The 18,463-nt window shown below is 53.7% G+C and overlaps 4 protein-coding genes across 8 annotated transcripts in view; 1 reads left to right on the forward strand and 3 right to left on the reverse strand.

The window, feature by feature from the left end:
- Positions 1–4,891, reverse strand: part of Dqx1 (DEAQ-box RNA dependent ATPase 1) — a 9,203-nt gene extending 4,312 nt beyond the window's left edge. The window contains exons 1-8 of one of the 2 annotated variants that reach the window (XM_026788015.1): positions 4,668–4,891; positions 4,063–4,308; positions 3,648–3,841; positions 2,992–3,379; positions 2,387–2,620; positions 2,198–2,297; positions 1,957–2,115; positions 1,688–1,879 (exon numbers count right to left, since the gene is read on the reverse strand). In XM_026788015.1, coding sequence (XP_026643816.1) covers positions 1,688–1,879; positions 1,957–2,115; positions 2,198–2,297; positions 2,387–2,620; positions 2,992–3,379; positions 3,648–3,841; positions 4,063–4,290 — 1,495 coding nt within the window. In that variant the 5' untranslated portion in view covers positions 4,291–4,308; positions 4,668–4,891. Of the gene's footprint in view, positions 1–1,687; positions 1,880–1,956; positions 2,116–2,197; positions 2,298–2,386; positions 2,621–2,991; positions 3,380–3,647; positions 3,842–4,062 lie in introns of both variants that reach the window. The other variant, XM_005364686.3, reaches the window with a different exon arrangement.
- A 203-nt stretch (positions 4,892–5,094) lies between these two features.
- Aup1 (AUP1, lipid droplet regulating VLDL assembly factor) lies at positions 5,095–8,034 on the reverse strand. Of its 2 annotated transcripts, XM_005364687.3 has the most exons (12): positions 7,883–8,034; positions 7,667–7,804; positions 7,437–7,587; positions 7,052–7,236; positions 6,772–6,844; positions 6,598–6,671; positions 6,321–6,387; positions 6,121–6,223; positions 5,897–6,010; positions 5,683–5,798; positions 5,381–5,499; positions 5,095–5,279 (listed from the first exon to the last, which is right to left on the reverse strand). In XM_005364687.3, the coding sequence occupies exons 1-12, from the start codon at positions 8,017–8,019 to the stop codon at positions 5,243–5,245; spliced, it is 1,314 nt and encodes a 437-aa protein (XP_005364744.3). In that variant the 5' UTR covers positions 8,020–8,034; the 3' UTR covers positions 5,095–5,242. The 2 variants fall into 2 exon arrangements, with proteins under 2 accessions (XP_005364744.3, XP_026643817.1); XM_026788016.1 differs by lacking the exon at positions 5,095–5,279 and having other exon boundaries at positions 5,482–5,560.
- Positions 8,035–8,212: 178 nt separating this feature from the next.
- On the forward strand, positions 8,213–11,663 carry Htra2 (HtrA serine peptidase 2). Its single transcript, XM_005364689.3, has 8 exons — positions 8,213–8,795; positions 8,899–9,103; positions 9,193–9,387; positions 9,643–9,675; positions 9,877–9,982; positions 10,136–10,205; positions 11,122–11,217; positions 11,315–11,663. Exons 1-8 carry the CDS (start codon positions 8,290–8,292, stop codon positions 11,478–11,480), a joined length of 1,377 nt encoding a protein of 458 aa, XP_005364746.1. The 5' UTR covers positions 8,213–8,289; the 3' UTR covers positions 11,481–11,663.
- The window catches only part of Loxl3 (lysyl oxidase like 3), a 17,716-nt gene continuing 10,865 nt past the window's right edge, over positions 11,613–18,463 (reverse strand). For all 3 annotated transcript variants that reach the window (XM_026788005.1, XM_026788006.1, XM_013352856.2), the window contains 10 exons: positions 14,697–14,916; positions 14,204–14,384; positions 13,936–14,090; positions 13,574–13,741; positions 13,275–13,437; positions 12,862–13,105; positions 12,645–12,760; positions 12,435–12,571; positions 12,210–12,321; positions 11,613–12,090 (listed from right to left, as the gene is read on the reverse strand). In XM_026788005.1, the coding sequence (XP_026643806.1) occupies positions 12,017–12,090; positions 12,210–12,321; positions 12,435–12,571; positions 12,645–12,760; positions 12,862–13,105; positions 13,275–13,437; positions 13,574–13,741; positions 13,936–14,090; positions 14,204–14,384; positions 14,697–14,916 (1,570 nt within the window). In that variant the 3' untranslated portion in view covers positions 11,613–12,016. The remainder of the gene's footprint in view (positions 12,091–12,209; positions 12,322–12,434; positions 12,572–12,644; positions 12,761–12,861; positions 13,106–13,274; positions 13,438–13,573; positions 13,742–13,935; positions 14,091–14,203; positions 14,385–14,696; positions 14,917–18,463) is intronic.

Consider the following 18,463-nt stretch of genomic DNA (forward strand, 5'->3'; position numbering starts at 1 on the left):
AGAGAGAGAGAGAGAGAGAGAGAGAGAGAGAGAGAGAGAGAGAGAGAGAGATATCAGATGCCCTCTTATGGAACCCACAGGTACTGCATGCTGTGATGTAGAGATAAGAGATGGATACACATAAAAATAAAATCTTAGGGGGGGTAGTCTTCAGGAGTTAAATGTCTCTTTTCCTCTTCTTCCATTTCTCCTCGTACCCTTCTTTCTTCTTCTTCCTCCTCACCTCCTTTTTGCCTCCCCATCTCCTCCTTCCTAAGTTCTAAAAAAAAATGGTACTGGGGAGGGGAGGGTGGAAGCCAGGAGCGGTAGCACAGACCTCTTATATCCCAGGACTTCGGAGGCAGAAGCAGGCTGTGAGTTCGAGGCCAGCCTGGTCTACATAGTGAGACCCTGTTTGTTTGTTTGTTTGTTGTTTAAATGGCACTGGCAGAGAGCTGCAAAGCACAGTCTGAGATTTCGGTACAGAAGCAGCACTGTGAACTGTGGGTGTGGATGGGCTTGCTCAGAATTCTTGGAATGAGAAGACACACAGGTCAAAGTTTAGAGCCCTGAGGGGAGTTGGAAAAGCAGAGGATGAGAATTCCAAGGACAAGATGAAGACAGAATGGTCAAAGAGGTGGGATGAAAACTACAGGATGCTGCCGGAAGTGATGGTGCACACCTATAATCCCAACATCCAGGAGACTGAGCCACAGGGCCTCAAGTTCAAGGCCAGCTTGGGCTCCAAAGCAAGATCATGCCTCAAAAAGAAGGGGATGGCTGGGGGAGGTGGCTCAGTGGTTAAGAGCACTTGTTATACAAGCATGAGACCTGAGTTCAAATTCCAGGCACCAGTGAAAATGCCACCTGATGTGGCCAAACACAACCTGTAACCTCAAAACTGTGGGGGGCGGAGACAAGAGGACCACTTGGGCTTGAGGGACGCCAGCCTAGGTCCAGATTCAGGAAGAGACCTATTCTCAAGGGAATACAGTAGAGAGTGACAGAGAGTGAGTGGGAACCGGACACCCTCTGGCCTCACAGAGCGTGTGTTTTCACGCACATGTTTACATACATGTGTAAGCACTACACACAAATAAAAAAAAACAGAATTCCACTCCCCAAAGAAATCACAAATAAAGATGGTAACACAGAGGCATAGGGAGGAGACAGTTTAGTTTAAAGTGGAAGTGGTAAGCATTCTTGTGTCAGAAAGTTGTGAATAAATGCTCAAAAGTGTCCCTTGATTAAATGTCTGGAACCTCACTAGATAGTTGCCATTCGGGAGTGGGGGGTATGGTTTTGCTGCTGGAACTCAGCAGGTAAGATTTCCATAGGGATTATGTTGCATAGCTGAAGGCGGGGGGTGGGGTGGTGGTGGTTGTGGTGGTGGTGGCAGGGGACAGGGACATAGGAGGACAGGTGAGTGGATGTAGTCACAGTGTGGGTGAGATGATGTACCCCGAGTAGAAAGAAGCATTAGAGAAAAGGTTAGGAGATGTTAGGGAGAGATGGGGAAACATCTGGCTCTCTAGGCACTATGAGGGGTGAAGGCTGCTGTAGCTGAAGAACCAGTGAATCTGGCTTCACCCCAGAGCAGGGCTGAGCAGCTGCCTAACATAACATTCCCAGCACAGCAAAAACCCAAAGTCCCTACTAACATGTGAGAGGATTCCTAACCCAAGGAAGATTAAACCTAGAAATGTACCAGTGAGCATGGCAGCGAGAGTGAGCATTTCATCCACACAGTTAAACTCGCAGGAGGCCAGCAGGGCTTTGGCCAGCTCAGGGGGCAGGGGAAACTCCGACAGAATGATCCCAAGATCCGACAGGTCCCCATCATCATCCAGGGCAGCCAGATAGTCCAAGTCTTCCAGGGCCTGCATCAGTGCTTCTGGTGCTGGTATGGACACAAGGCTTCAACCTCAGGTCCGAGCCCGCAGTCAGAGGTAGCCCCGGGGTAGGATGGGGGCTCACCAGGCCGGTCCAGGAAATGGCATTCCCCTGGCTCTGCAATCTGTTTCCTCATGAGTAGCAATACCAGGGAGCTCAGATTCTCCTCAAACACTTTGGGATGGGGCAGCGGGGGAGCCTCTAGTTCTAGGATTGACTCAGAGTACAGGCGGAGGCAGGATCCTGAGAGGAGAAAGGCCGGGGGAAGTAGCTTCTCAGGGCTTGTGTGAGATTGTTTTGGGGGTTCTGAGGCAAAGGCTCTTACCTGGTGGGGACCCCCTTGCCCGCAGTCGTCTTGCCTCTGCCTGACACTTGCTAATTGGTCTCAAAACCTGGGATTCTGCCCGGATCCGAGGATTGTAAACCTGTTATCCAGTCCCCAAACAAGGCCAAGACAGATGAGAGCGGTCCCTTTCCAGCTGAAGCTCCACTCCCCCTCGTTTCTCTCACTCACACTGCGAAGTTCCAGTCCCGAGTCAATGACATGTCGGATGCATGGGAGGGAGAAGGAGAAATCTGCCAGCCAATGAGTGACCACGACCTTCCGGACACTCGCGCCTGTGTCCTCATACACATCTTGGATGGCCTGACCGCAGCCTGGGTGAAGGGGCAGTACCCGTGGTGGAGGCCCTGGGACAGCCAATGCCCCCAACTCCCTGGACAAGGATTCACAGCACAGGGAAATTTCCTAAGGAGAGGGGTGGGGCATTAGGGCAGGTCTTCCCTTTTTTGGGGGGAGCACAGTTTTTTTGATAAACTGATGAATGCTAAGGCTTTTCACTCACAGGAAAAAAAATACAAAAAAAAAAATACAAAAAAAATACGTATTTCTAAAGGTGAGGTCATAATTTCAATTAGCTGTGCATACAGTTCTGCATTATAATGCAGAATTTTAAAAGGTGGGCAGCAAATTTCTTCATTTTGAAATCTTTGGTTTCCCGCTAAGACTCTAGCAGAGCAAACACAATCACTGCTCCGACCGAACGTGTGTTGCCCCATTCCTGGGACCAGAAGGCAGCACTAAATGCTTCCCATAATCCACTTTGTCATTTTGTTTACCTCCTCATCCGGCAGGTATACCAGCACATCTCCTGGTGCCTCCTCTTGCCGACACAGCTCAAGCACAGCTTGGCAGGCAGCTTCCACTATGTCACTAGGGACAGTGTCTCTGTAGACAAGAGTGGGATCTCCACTGGGATCTCTGGGTACACGCACAATAGGAGAATTGCCCCAGAAAGCTTGGAGTTTGGGTTCAAGATCTGGGTCAGTAACCACAACCACTCGGGGATCCCCCGGAAGGTTTTTCAGACTGGTGTCTCGCAGGAGACCCTGCAGTAAATCTGAGGCCACTGACCGCTCCTGAGCCTCATCCAGGATCAGCACACTCCAGGCTCCAGGGCCCCGGGTGGAGGCTACTTCCTGCAGAAGCAGCCTGTCCCAGCAGAATCTGTTGGCATTGGGAGTGGGTAAGGAGTCAATGAGGACACCGACCAGACCCAAATTCAAAACCTTTCCCCCAAGGTGCCTAGATTTTGAAACTGAAGGTCAGAAAAAGATGTTGTCATGGATTTCCTAAGCAAGTGTGGCCCCACCTCTTTGCTGAGGATAGCTGGTTCACACACCATAACCTGTATCTTGGGTTGAGGGTGAGGGGATGGGCTAGACAACTGGGCTTATTTCCACTAGGAAAGGGAACAGGGCTGCAAATGGCCCACCTGAGCATGGTGCTGGGCCCCGTGCAGTCCTCCTGAGGAACGCTGTATCCAATCTCATGACCCAGGGTCAGGTCCATCTCATCAGCCACCCTTGAAGCCAGGCTCATGGCTGCTAGAGGGTAGGGCTGAGTGACAGTAACTTGGCCTGTCTGGAACCCCCTGGCCAGTGCAAACTCTGCACACCATTGAGGAATCTGGGGTGGGGAGAAGGAAGGGTCATGGTCAGGGCACTGAAGGACTGGAGACAGAAGAGCACAGGAACTATGGCCAATTGAATTGGGATTCCTGAACGCTTACCACCCTGAGGCCAGCCAGTCCCATCTTCATTTGCCCACCTCTCCCACATGCCCATTCTTTACCCAGGAAAAGGCACACTTAACCCTGCCCTCTGTCCACTCCCAGAATCTTCCTCCACCTGGGTGCTCTTGCCAGAGCCGGGTTCCCCAGACACCAGCACCACTCCAGTGGGGCTACTCTCCAAATGTTCCAAGAACGGGAAGCGAGCAGCCCAGATGGGCAAGGCTCTGCGCTGCTCAAGCAGCTCATAGTAGCCGGAAGAGAAGGGGAGCCCATCAAAGGGGTTCACAGCCAGTTCAGACTCCCCAAGACTTGGTTCAGACTCTTCTGCCAGCCCAGAGGCCATGGAGGCTGTCCATAGAACCTACGGGAAGCAGGGCAGCCAGTAAGGCCTTGGATCTGGTGGTTGATACCGAATTCGCATCTCAGCTTGATCCCCAACCTCAGCCCATAGAGGATAATGCCTTGGGGTCTATCCTTCCCAGTGGCACTTGCTTGCCAGGAAACACTGCTGGGTGTTTCTAAGGAGCCATCACAAGTGGACTTTTACCCTGTTGTAGTTGGGACAGTAAAGACCTTGTGACTAGCACAGGGCCCCTTGTGGGCATCAGGAATTACGTGAAGCATAGTAATCTGTGGGAAGGACCCAAGGTGGGAAAAAGTAAGAAATCTGGGAAAGAGAGCGAGCGGGACAGCAGGGCCATAAGGATCCTGGATTCAAACCTGCCAGCAGCTCTGAGACGCGTCAGGATAGCAGCCAGTTCTGGACACACCCAGCCAGTCACCACCAACCCAGACCCGCCTGAAGTACAAAGGTAAATTCTGGCCCCACCCTGAGGCTGAGCTCCAACTCCAATCCTGGAGCTTGCTTTTAGGGGTGGGGCCTTTTGCTCCACCTTAGTTAATTTAGCTAGGAACTCGTGGAAAGGCGGTTCCTGCCACCACACTGAGCATGTGTGAACCTTACAGGCCTGTGCTCATGAAATGCATTCTGGGACTTGTAGTTTTCCAGTGATAGCCTCCCACCATAGCCAAGCTGGGATCCAGTTTTCTTCAGTTTCATGGGGATCATCCTCAACCATATACTCTCCGATTGAGGAAAAGGAACCTGTTTGAGGGGCCTTTGACACCCAGAGAGGCAACAGAGACCTTGAGTGAAAACCCTGAATTTAATGTGACATCGGGGGAGCTCCATCCCTCCCTTTTTACCACCCACTCATCCCGCCTGTTGTGAGCTGGATGAGGGCTGCCCCCAGTTTCCGTCCTGCGGCTCTGGGTACCATCCTGTTCCTTTGGGCTCAGTCAGCCTCCTGGGCCTGTTTCTCTCTGAATCTCCTGTGGGACATGGGAGAGACAGTGTGTAGACTTTGTCACATTAGCTTCATTGGGCTCTTCTCCAACTCGCTCCTTCCTAATACCGTCCTCTCACCCCTCACCTTCTCGCATATTCATACAGCGCCTGCTTGCGCTCCTGCAGGCTCTCCTGCCGGGCCCAGGAAGACTTGGCAAACGTTAGGGCTGTGGGCTGAGGGGTCACCAGGCCAGAGCTGGGGAACTGAGGTGATCACAAGGTCAGAGGGCTTGCGAAGTCATCATCATTAAACACCCATCGATGCCTACTTTGCAAGAGAGGCACTGTGCTAGGGTCTCAACATCAAAAAGAGAGTCAGGGAGAGGGAGCAAAGAGACTGCCCCGACCTGCCCTAAGTCTTGGCCTTCATTTATCCCTGGGTCTCACCTTTGGGGCAGAGACTGTGGGCAGGGGCTGAGTTCCCTCAGTGACATCTTCAGGCATGAAAGCTACAGCCCCCTCAAGCAGATTTGTGATGGTCAAGTCTACACACCCGGTTCTGGCTGGGAAGAGAGGGGCAGAGTGTCCATTTCCTGTACACCCTCTGCCACAACCCACTTTTCCTGTATCTGTCATTCTGTGAAGCTACCCTGTCCCGTACCCAGGTCTCTCTGGATGATATTCAATGGCACATGGGGCAAAACCTCCTTGACTCTCTGAGCCAGAGTTGTCATCTGCACATTAGAAGGACTGGGAGAAGGGAAAGAAGACTGTGCTGTTAAAAAAACAGAAGCATTGGTGAGTAGAGACTAACGAGGCAGCTGATAAGCACACACCACTAAAGCCACCACAGGAGGCAAACGTCTCTGCACAGAGACCACACACCTGAAGGCGGGCGTACTCTGGGGTGTCTCTGTCGCTTCATGTGCTCTGCTTTGTCTGCTGGAGTGAGCCGGGTCCCTGTCTGGCCCAATTCCTTGGCCACCAGCTAGGGAGAATTGTTAGGCTATAACTGCAGCCCCTTCAGGCCTTCTTCCCAGCCCCTGAAAAGGGGCCCCACCTCCACCGCCTGTGTTCACTACCACCTGCTGGACACGGAGGGCAAACTCCTCATTCTCCTCCCCCAGTTGCCGGTGAACGGGTTGGAGCCACCTGTAGAAAAGAAAGCAGTACCCTGCTAAGGCACCAGGGCAAAGGGTCTCATCCCCTCCCCATTTATTCTGCGACAGTGGTGATGAGACGGGGAGGTGGTAGGTAAGTGTTGCCTCTGTGGAGGAACTTTGACATTAACCAGAGGTCACTATGTCCAAGACCTTGAAGTGAGCAACTTCCCAGTCACCAAAAACTGAGGACAATTAGTACCTTACTTGATACACCGTGAAAGGGACGAAAAGTGACCACAGCAGTTCTGAGACCCAAGAGGCATCTGACACCGTCTGAAGGGAGGGCATGAAGTGAGGTCTAAGCCAGGACCAGAGGTGGGAAACTTCCCTTCCAACCCTAACCCCCCCCATGCCCTGTCCAGTAGGCACTCACCACAGAGACCAGGGGTCTCTGAACTTGCAGCGTAAGAGGTTGTACCACATCCTGGATAGAAAACGGCCACGAACTAAGAAAGAGAGAGTAAGTGTAGCCCAGCCAACAACTCATACTTGCCTTAAACAAGGAAACTGTCCAACTACATAAGCAGATAACCACGCAATTAAGATTTTGGGGGGCAGGACAGAGAGTGGGCAGAGAGGAAATGAATTAGGGCAGGTTCACCCAGAAGCTTGACAACCCACTCCACTGGAGCCAGGGCCCTGTGCTTACCCACCTGAAACGCAGGAGCCCCTCTCGGCCATTGGTGGCCTCTTCTTCGGGGAAGAGCAGCAAAGGTGTGGGCGGGAGCCTCGTGGAAGCACAGAATTTCTTGAGTGATTCCACTAACTCCACCCGCCTATCCACCTCCATGAAGCCCCGAGACCAGCACACAAAGCTGGGGGGACTATTGAGCAGAGGCTGGGAGCAGGGAGGAGAAAAAGCGAGAAGAAAAAAACGGGAAATGTCAAAAAAAAAAAAAAAAGCAACATGTAGGGGGTGTTTATGGGGTGAGGGAAAAGGATCGGTGTTCCCCAAGAGACCCTAACGGGTAATGGTGAGCAGTGAGTTAGGGCCTAGGGGGCCACCCGGTGGCGCTCTCGGCCTCGCCCCCCACTCACGGTGCTACAGGTGGTGAGCAGGTTGACTATGTTGTGGTCAAAAGGTGTGACATGGTTGGAAATAAGGACCCTGACGCGGTGATCCCGGAGTCCGGCGTCCTCCTGCCGGGCCACGAGCCCCAGGACCGCACACATGGTCCGTACCACGAACCTGGGGACACAGGCGGCGGTGACTGTGCGGTCCTGAAGCAGGCCTAGCCCGGGGGCTCCCCAGGCACCGCAGTTCGCACCTGCGGAGCACGCTGTCAGGCAGGGCACAGCTGACCAGGAAGACGTGGAGCCCTAGGAAGAGGCGCAGCACCAGGAGGCAGAGGCCGACCGGAGCGTAGAGCAGCAGCGCGAGCAGCAGGAAGCCGTCACTCGGGAGCCTGCGGCGAGAGGCGACGCGATCAGGCGCCGAGGCCGAGAGGACCCGCTGACCGGTCTCTTTCCTCCGCAGCGCTTACCGGTGCGAGTCAAAGAGCCGCTCCGGCCCCGGAGCTGGGGGAGGTTCCATCGCAGCCACCTCAGGAAAGCAGGGCCTCTGTCGCCGCCATCTTCGCAGGGCCGCGGGGGCTCCTGGGAAGGCGGAGTCTTCGGGCATCCGCAGGGATGCCAGAACCCGAGGTCCAGAAGCGCCCCGGAAGGGGTAGTGCTCCCAGCATGCCTTGCGGCCTGGGGGGGGGGGACTTGTGTGTGCGTGTGTGCGTGCGCGCTCACGCCTAAAAGAGCGCGTCCTGGGTCCTGAAGGGACTACCATTCCCAGCATGCACTGGACAGATACCGGCGTGCCTCGCTTCTCCAAGTGGGCTAGCTGGGCTTTAGGGCACCGCCTCTTAGTAGGGCGGGCAAGGAGAGAGCCGAGGCGGAGCTGATGGCTGCGCTGAAGGCGTGGCGGGGTGCAGGCAGGAGCCTTCGGGCATGGAGGGCTTTGGGGGGCATCTTCTGGGGGAAGGGTCCCCTGTTAACCCCTGACCTCCGGGTTCTGATGACGTCAGGGACTCCTGATCCTCAGGCCCGGATGACTTATGGGACCCCCAGTTTCCCGGCCCGGATGCCAGTAGGGGTCCCTGCATCACGGGCAGGTCTGACGCCTGGGACCCCTGATATCTGGGCACGACTGACTGTGGGGACTCCAGAGTCCGGTGCCCAGGATGCCTGCAGGAGCTCTGGAACCCGTCGGCGCGAATGGCTGGCGGTGGCGGTGGGCGCAGGGGGAGCAATGTTGCTGCTGTTGTGGGGCTGGGGGCGGGGCCCTCCCGCGGTGCTGGCTGCTGTTCCGGCTCCGCCACCCAAGTCTCCCCGGAGCCAGTACAATTTCATCGCAGATGTGGTGGAGAAGACTGCCCCTGCTGTGGTCTATATCGAAATCCTGGACCGGTAATGGTGAAGCTGACCGGGAGGTGTTGAAACCAACTGCCCTCAGGCAAGTGAGCAGAATGGGGTGGCAGCTGCAGTGTAATCGGTGCTTTCCCCCCTCCAGGCACCCTTTCTCGGGCCGTGAAGTCCCCATCTCAAACGGTTCAGGCTTCGTAGTGGCTTCCGACGGCCTCATCGTTACCAACGCCCACGTGGTGGCTGATCGGCGCCGAGTGCGAGTGAGGCTGCCTAGCGGAGACACTTATGAGGCCATGGTCACGGCTGTGGATCCTGTGGCAGACATTGCCACGTTGAGGATTCAAACCAAGGTGGGGATGGAGGAGGCCTGGTCTGATGGCAGCTGTTCACTTACTCCCTTCTTAAACTGACCAGTTTGGGTGTGCTCATTTCTCTTAAGGAGCCTCTTCCCACACTGCCCCTCGGCCGCTCTGCTGACGTCCGGCAAGGGGAGTTTGTCGTTGCCATGGGAAGTCCCTTTGCACTGCAGAACACGATCACATCTGGCATTGTCAGCTCTGCTCAGCGTCCAGCCAGGGACCTGGGACTTCCTCAAAACAACGTGGAATACATTCAGACTGATGCAGCTATTGATGTGCGTCCCGATAGGGGAGAAACGTGGAGCTAGGTTGGCGTTGGGGAGAATGGCGGTCTGTTGTGGGCACCAACTGACAGCTGGTGGCTGGGCCTATATTAGAGGTTGGGCTGCAAAATGCAGCCAGTCTAGGTCATGGACTGGGAACAGAATTTGAAGAATTTCCCAACATCCTGGTTATGCCTACAGTCATAGAATTCCCAGAGGCACAGACTTTCAGATTCCTTTGATGTTTTCTTTCATCTTATCTCACAGTTTGGAAATTCTGGAGGCCCCCTGGTTAACCTGGTGAGTGCCATGTTCTTCTAAAAGAATCCATACCCCAGGTCAGTGTGGGGGAAGGGTGGCTTTTTCTCTCATTTAAGGATTTTTGGTTAAGTTTCTGTAGTTTCTTGTTTATCTCCTGGTATCCAATCAGACCCCTGCCCCCAAATCCTTGCTGCTCTGCCATCTGTGTGGGCTAGGGGACAGAGGGCTGTGTCCCTGCAGGATGGGGAGGTGATTGGAGTGAACACCATGAAGGTGACAGCTGGAATCTCCTTTGCCATCCCTTCTGATCGCCTTAGGGAGTTTCTGCACCGCGGGGAAAAGAAAAGTGAGCCTTTCTTAGTAGGAAAGGGGCACCTTTAAAATGGAGGGTGGGACATAGGGGAGGGGCGTTCATTGCAACTTGTTGGAGAGGGCTCTACTGGTAGGAGGGAGGGAAAGCAGGTGTAGTTGGGTGGGTTCATCTGTCCTCTTTTTACAGATTCCTGGTTTGGAATCAGTGGGTCCCAGCGCCGCTACATTGGAGTGATGATGCTGACTCTGACTCCCAGGTATGATGCTGACTCTGACTCCAAGGTATACTAGGGGTTATGGTCTGGAGGACCACGAGTGTGTCTGTGCTTTACATCTGGACTCCGTTATGGGTCATGAGATGGGGGACCATTACAGCTGGACTCTATTATGGGTCATGAGATGGGGGACCATTACAGCTGGACTCCATTATGGGTCATGAGATGGGGGACCATTACAGCTGGACTCCATTATGGGTCATGAGATGGGGGACCATTACAGCTGGACTCCATTATGGGTCATGAGATGGGGGACCATTGCAGCTGGACTCTGTTTTCGGTTTTGCTTTCATGTCTGTCTTTATCTAAGACGAGCTGTCGCAAGAGCTCATCCCTTTTCATCATAACTTTCTCATCCTGTACCTGTCACTAGATTGGCTGCATCATGTTACTGCTTCGCTGCTATGATTCAGAATCTTCATAGAGCTAGCATTAAAGGGCCATTTCCACTTATCTCTAACCACCTTGTAGCTTCTTCAGAACCACTTTGATTTTCTACTCCTATTTCGAGATGGGGTTTCTCTGTGTAGCCTTAGCTGTCCTGAAACTTGTTCTGTAGACCAGGCTGGCCTCAAACTCACAGAGCTCTGCCTACTGTGCCTCCCTAATGCTGGGATTAAAGGCATGTGCTACCACCGCCTGGCTCATTTCTGTGTCTAACACCTTCTTATCTCATAAGGTTGGTAGGACCCATCCTTCTAGGCTCAGCTTAGGTCCTGCCTTTCCTCAAGGTGAAATTCCAAAGAGACGCAAGTGCAGTTGGTTTAACACTGTGTCATTTGGAATCAGCACCTTTCACGTGTATATCCCACCTCCTAAACACTGGATGACAAACAGCGACCTGCTGAGATGAGAGAGGGCCTGGGTGCCGCTAACAGGGTGGTCTGTACCCTTCCAGCATCCTGGCTGAGCTGCAGCTCCGAGAGCCAAGCTTTCCTGATGTTCAGCACGGTGTCCTCATCCACAAAGTTATTCTGGGCTCCCCTGCACACAGGTGATGGAAGGCCTGCTCTGTGAGGTGGGTTGAGTGGGGTGCGTGGACCCTTGAACTCAGCTGTCTACCCCTTTCTCTCCCTGCTCATCCTCCACAGGGCTGGTCTGCGGCCCGGTGACGTGATCTTGGCCATCGGGGAGAAAACGGTACAAAGTGCTGAAGATGTTTACGAGGCTGTTCGAACCCAATCACAGTTGGCAGTGCGGATCCGGCGGGGATCAGAAACACTGACCTTATATGTGACCCCTGAGGTCACAGAATGACTGGACTAGCAAGAGTATGAAACTCCTGCCCTGATTTCCTTTTTGCCTTCCTAGCCTAGGTTCTGAGTGCACCTGGGCCAAGGAGTCAATGGACCTATAGAGGGCAGGTTCCTCTAACCACCAGTACCAATCCTGGGCTCTGAAGAACACATTTTATATAAAATAAAATTATATCTAGCAACACATTTCAGTCAAAAACGGGGGCTGGATCTTTTCCCCCACCAGAAGGCTAGAGGTAAAGCGGCACTTTGGAGAGCATGAGAGCTGACCTCCCGGACCTCCCTATTCAAGGAATGCGCTGCTGCCGTCATGTGTGGGCAGTTCTCTGTGTGCTGTCTGTTGACTGAATCTCCGTGCTTGGCCCAGTAAGGGACGCACCAACTTTTGTTCACCAGTTCGTCATCCGCAGTGCACAGCTGGATGGGTGTAGTGGGCCTGCTGACATCAGGAGTTCTTGTGGGGCGCTCCTGACGTAATGGCAGCCTCAGACCCCTGCCATGGGGTCAGTGGTGGTTTGCTGAGAGGGCGGTGCCATTTCAGACGATCTGGTTGCTGGTCTGGCCAGGGTAGCGCTCAAACCTCCTGTTGGCTTCCTCACTGAAGGCATCACCTGCAGAGCAGACAGGCACTGTGGGGGGCTCCCCGCAGAGTCATGGTGGGGGGGAGATGCGGAAACCAGGCAGGGATGAAAGCTTTCTCCTATCCCCATTCGCCCTTCCCATCACCTACCAATATGGCAGTTGTGTACCCAGATGCGATGCCCGTCATATTTACAGTTACACTTCATCGCGTTGTTGGTGAAGTCACTCTCTGCCACCTCAAAATTCGGGTTGATAACCACCTGTGAGTTAGAAAGAAGGCTGGTGTGACCCAGCCACACTCCTCCTGTCCAAAGGTGTCTCCACCACCCACCCCAAACCGCAGTATCCGAAAGCCCAGGCAGATGCCAGGCACCTGGAGAATGTAGTTTCCTGGTTTCACATCTGTGATGTCAATCCACTGACAGTCAATATCGTGCCTGTAGAGATCCCAGCATCCCACAGTGATGCCCTGCTCGCCAAAGTTGGCACACTCGTACCTCTTGGAGACATCTGAAGGGAGGGTTATATGTCAGTGAAGGGCAAGACAATGCTTGGGCTTAAGTCCACTCTAGCCTCAACTCACCCTCCAGACACTCGGTGTCTTCTAGACAGAAACTAGCTTTGTGGCCCTCAGCCACCTTGGTGCCGTTGGGGGTCAGGATATCATAATGAGTGAAGATGTCCATACTGTGGTAATGCCTGCGAGACAAGGGAACTTGTGATTCTTTCCCGGATTCCAGCAGGCTTGTCACATCCCCTGCAGCCTTGCCTGTCTCTCTGGCCCCCGTCTGCCCTCTCACCCATGGCACTCATGCCACACCCAAGAATGGCGCCCAGCCTTGGGCCTAAAGTCAGCTCTTCCTAAGTTATGGATCTGGGAAGAGAATCGGAGCAGACGCCGGTGGCCGTAAGGCCAGTTGGCTGAGCGGGCGGAGCTGGCCAGGCAGTTCTCCTCAGCAGCGCAGTACAGCATGTGCAGCGGTCGGTCTTCAATGTAGGCAGTCTCCTGTACCAGCGCAGAGTGCAGCAGCAGGTCCGAAGCAGCTGCGTGGGACAAGAGTGATGGAGTTACCGCTGTGGGCATTCCAGCTCCCTGTGGGACGCTGGGTTCTCACGGCCGAGGAGTGCCCCTCCAGATCACAGCGCATCTCCTCCAAGGGAGGGCTGGTCCAGGCCTTACTTCTCCAGCGCACACTAGCCAGCCGTCACTCACTCTCAGAACAGATGACCCCTGCAGTGAAGCGGGTTCCGGTCCTCTTGCAGGTGACGTGGTTGCTGTGATGGGCACATTGGCTCAGGGACAGCTCAGACCCCGTGCAGCGCACTCCGCTCATTACCACCTCAGTTACGTTCCCCGAGTCCCAGTACCATGTCTCCTGGGGGGCGTGTCGGGAGGAGTTCTGGTGAGGCCATAGACTCCAGTTTCCAGGGCCAAAGGACTTGCTTTTAGTCCTTTGCCCAAAGCACAGACTTTGGTGACAACAGCTTGGTTTCCCACTTCTCCCCACTCACCTGCAGGCCATGGTTGGCGTATCCCAGACCAAGTTGCCTGCAGGCCACCATGGCCTCCAGTGTTCCCCAGTCATCTCCACAGATGAGGCCCCAGCGAAGATGCCCGGGTACCCCTATTTGCACCTCAACTCGCCCCTCATAACGGCTTCGGCCCCCACTCAGTCGGATCTGTAGAGGTACAGGAGAAGCTTTGGGGGTGACAGGCTACAGCAGGGAGCAGAGACAGAGAAAGGACTAGCAAATGGCAGGGTTTGTGGGAGCTGTGGGCTGTGTGGGCCTGGGATACAGGGCTGGATGCAGGCAAGCTGTGTTCCGGATTCTGGGCCTGTGTAGAAAGACCCAAAGTGGAGTGCATGACTGACCTTAGTCTCCACTCCAGTGTAGGGAAGGTTGCATCGTACAGCGGCATCCTGGCTATGGGAACAGTCCTCAGCTGTGATGTTCTTGGAGGGACACTTCCAGAGGGAGGGCTCCTGGCCAGAGCACCGGACTTCACTCAAGTGGATCGCACCCATGCCTAGAGTCGGAAGTCAAGGCTGAGGAGGTTGTAACTAGACCTTCATTGCCCAGAGGACTGCATACCTTCCTAAGGAATGTACCCATGGTAGTGTGAACATCCGCTCCCCTCACCCTGGCCCATGCGGGCACCACTCAGGGCCTCTCGAGCAGTGCCAAAGCCCAGCTCTCGACACACCACGCTGGCTGCCTGCAGGTCCCATTTTCGGTCACAGACTGTTCCCCACGTGCCAGCCTTCAGGACTTCCACTCGGCCCTCTCCCGGGTGGGCACCGCCCTTTAGACGCACACGGGCCTGTAGGAGACAGACGTGTCCAAAGAGGTGATTAGAAACGTTGGTTTAGGGAGGGCTATGCAGCCCAAAGAGCTGAATGAGATTTTAGTGACAGTGGGTGTCATCAGGTCTAAGGCACAGCTACCGGAAGGTTCCGTGTCTTCAAAGATCAGAGCTGTGCTTAGTGAGTAGAGGATGGGCTAGGGAGCTCCCACACTGGGTGGGAAAAGGTCCCATTGACTGTCTTGGGCTGGGGGTGTAGGTGAACGATAGGTTTGCCTATCACGTGTCATCCTCAGTGCTGCAGAATGAAAACATTCATGTGTGACATACCTCCCCCTGAGGCTTCGTCTGCTGGTGCTTCCTCTGACCAGTCAAGGTGGCATAAAGAGGGCCCAGCACACAGCTCACCACTGCAGGGCTTCCCCCAGGGCATCTGGTGGTGTCATTGGCGCGATAGAACTCCAGAGAACAGAGGGAGAGGTGGGCTTCTGTGCCCACACATGCTACCCCATGCAGACCGAAGGAGTGCTTCTGCTTCTGGGCCAGCATCCTGTGGGGAGGAGTGAGGGGCAGCAGGGTGAGGCCAAGTTCTTACTTACCTGCCCCTCAGTCATCTGCCACCTCCACTCCCTACCCCACCCCAATTTCTCATGACCCCTCATCCTTCTTCTTCCTCCTCTGTGTTCTCCTTGGGGAGAAACAGGATTGTTAGTGTGTAGAGAGATATTGTGTAGTCTAAAAGAACTTTGGCTACTCAGTCAGGGGATTTGAGGGACTTTTAGGAGCAGAACCCTAGGGGAAGGGTGGCCAGGTTTGATAGCAACCTTGTTTTTTTTTTTTTTTTTTTTTTTTTTTTTTTTTTTTTTTGAGAGAGGGTTTCTCTGTATAGCCCTGGCTGTCCTGTAGACCAGGCTGGCCTCGAACTCACAGAAATCCGCCTGCCTCTGCCTTCCAAGTGCTGGGATTAGTGTGTGCTACCACCACTAGGCTGCAGTCTTGTTCCTAATGACCCAAAGGGAGGCTGAGGCCAACGAGGCCATGCAAATCGAATGGGAAGAGAGAAGAGATGGCTCAGAAGGAGTGGCTGACACAAAACTGGCCTGAATAGCCAGTGAGCAGGCCTTTCTGTCATGCTGTGACTGAACAAGCCAAGTGACAATGAGCCAGGATGCTGAGGACTGAGGAAGTCTGCCTCTAAATGGCTTCTCAGGGGTCAGAGGGCTTCCAGGTTAGGTGACAGGCAGCTATGGCAAGAATAGACCAGAGGACAGCAGTGTGAAGGACTAGCAGTGACCCTCTTTGAAACAAAGACGAATGCAAGGCAGATGAAAGGTGGAGGGAAGGTGGCTGTGGACACCCCAGTGGCAAACATGACCCAAGACCCGAGTTGAGCTGCAGGTGTCTGTAACGAGGTAGTTCATGCTTGTGCAATTTCAACTGAGCATCGTTGCACAACCATTTGAGCAGGGAAACAGGACACAATTAGAGATGCTAACACTCAGAAACATCATAGAGATGTCTGAGAAGAGGGGGTCTTGTAGATACCAACAGAACGGGGGCTTCAGCTAGGTGACTAGAGGCTGAACGAGCTCAGGGAGGAAGGGAATTATTGCAGTCAGGTGCCCTATCCCTGACACTAGAGAAAAGAGGGAATTTGACAATTGAAAGCCATTGGCTAGGAAGACAAGAAGAAAGGATATTTGGCAAAGGGCCAGGCAGTGGTGGCACATGCCTTTGATCCCAGTACTTAGGAGGCAGAGCCAGAAGGATCTCTGAGTTTGAGGCCACTCTGGTTTACAAAGGGGCTTCCAGAACAGCCTGGGATACACAGAGAAACCATTTCTCAGAAAACAAACAAACAAACAAAAACCACACACACAAAACAGGCAAAGGAAGCAGGACACTTTACAGTGCTTCGGAAGCCCAGGATAAACGGATCCTGAAAACCAAAGCGAACAGGTACTGTCAGTGTCCTGTTTGGCTGAAACCACAGGAAGAGACATCTAACTTCTACACTCGCGCTCACTCACTCCCTATAACCAATACAAAATGGTTATAACGTGCTCACTTTAATGTGGGGGTCAGGAAGGACAGTTATGGTGGGCAAAGATAACTCAAACCAAAGACGGTTGCAAGAACGTACACTCCTCAAATCCTGAGCTCGTCGACAGCTACCAGGGACAGAAGCCCATGGGACAGGGAGGTAACTGGGGAACACGGGAGCTTGCTGAGGAGGGAACAATGGAAAGATGCCTTCACTGGTCCTCAGTCACAAGTTATCAGGGAGATCTTAGTGGTGCTGTCTGCCTTTTAGAGACGAGTTGAATGGGTTGGAAGTCTCCTACTCCCTTGAATTCTGAGGGAGCCCAGGAAGAAAATATGGGACCGGATGCCTAACTATTAGCAGGTAGCCAGGCAGGAGCCGTGATTCTTAAGCTATTCCCAGAGAGGTTCCATATGCCACCCTCCACACCAGGGAAACTTAAAGTATCATGTGTAAATGCATGTGGGTTTGTGCCTGAGGAAGTGGGAGGAGGGCAGCAGCACCAGATCCTCTGGAGCTGAAGATAAAGGCTTTTACGGGTTGCCCAATGTGGGTATCAGGAATTGAATTCAGATTCCCCGGAAAAGCAGTGTGCACTCTTAACCATGAAGCCATCTCTCCATCCCCTGGTAATATTTACTTTAAAAAAATGGAAATAAGAAGCATTCATCGAATAAAGCAGGACTAGAAAACTGATCTCTTGGCTGCACTGTGATCTTATGGGGAGAGCCCGGCATGGCACAGAGGGCTAGATTCTATTGGAACTCACAGGAGGAAGACAAGTACACAAGGCAAGAACCAAAAGCCCTATGACAATAACAATCCCCAGAGACTCGCATTACAGAGCCTTACTTCACATTTCTAGAAGGATCTGGAAGGTGACTGTCACCGCTGCCACTCCGCCTCTCAACAGTTCCACAGTCCAACAGGCCTGTCTAGGACCCTTCCCTGGTTACAGCCCTGTCCCTGCCCACCCTGCTTTTTCTCTGGTTACAGCCCTGCCCCTACCCGCCCTGCTTTTTCTCTGCTTCCAACCCCAAACTCATTTACCTCTTGCTTGGGCCCCTGCCCACCCGGGGCTTGTGTTTGACTTTAAACTTGTTGATTGCTCTGCAAAAAGGACAAAGACGTTGACAGAGGCGGTGCTTGAGGTTATGGTCCAGGAAAATGAAGCGTTCTGTGTCTAGGACAGGAAGGGCAACTGACTTCCCTGCGCACTGAGAGGGCATACACTTAGCAACTCCCAACGCTCACTGGGGTCGGTGCCACTGAAGGCGAAGGCAAATCCAGTTATGGAAATCCAGGTGAGGGAGTGGTGGGAAGGTCAGCTGAAGGTCAAGGGAGGAGAGAGTGGGAGTGGTGTAGGACCAAGGGAGTGGCGGTGGGTGGGGAGGAGGAAGAACGCAGGGGCTGAGGCTGCAATGGAAGCCTTTTGGGAGAAAGAGAAAGACACAGTATCTCCCCAGCTGTTCCCACACAACTCCCTAAGATTAAAGCTTCCTAAGATCAAAGCTCACCCCACTCCCATGCTTGCCTCCCTCCTTCCCTCCCTTGGGAGTAACCACTATCCAGCTACATCCCTAATCCATAGGTTGGGTTCTGGGATGGATATGGATAGGTTTTCCATCCATCCACCTCCTGAAGCCCCAGGGGGCTGCCAGGAGGTCCCGGGGCTCTTGCCCCTTTACCTTCCAAGGGGCTTGGGGCGTCGGGCTGCTCGCTTCCTCAACTTTCTGTGAGGGTAAGACAAGATCAAGTCAGGATTGGTGCAGAACCAAGTGGAAAAGGCAATGCAGCCAGAACCAGGGGCAAGATTCCTTTCCCAATAGAGAGCTTCCGAAAGTAGCGTGATGTCATCAGCTATTGCCAAGGCCCTATAGGCTGTCCTAGCCCATGAACGGGGGTGAGCTTCAGTGAAAGCCGTGGACTCAGAACAGTGTCCTAGTACCAAGACTGTTAGAAAGTGGATCAGAGCCGGGCGATGGTGGCGCACGCCTTTAATCCCAGCACTCGGGAGGCAGAGGCAGGCGGATCTCTGTGAGTTCGAGACCAG

Source organism: Microtus ochrogaster (assembly GCF_000317375.1).
Source record: "Microtus ochrogaster isolate Prairie Vole_2 chromosome 14 unlocalized genomic scaffold, MicOch1.0 chr14_random_3, whole genome shotgun sequence".
Taxonomy (NCBI): domain Eukaryota; kingdom Metazoa; phylum Chordata; class Mammalia; order Rodentia; family Cricetidae; genus Microtus; species Microtus ochrogaster.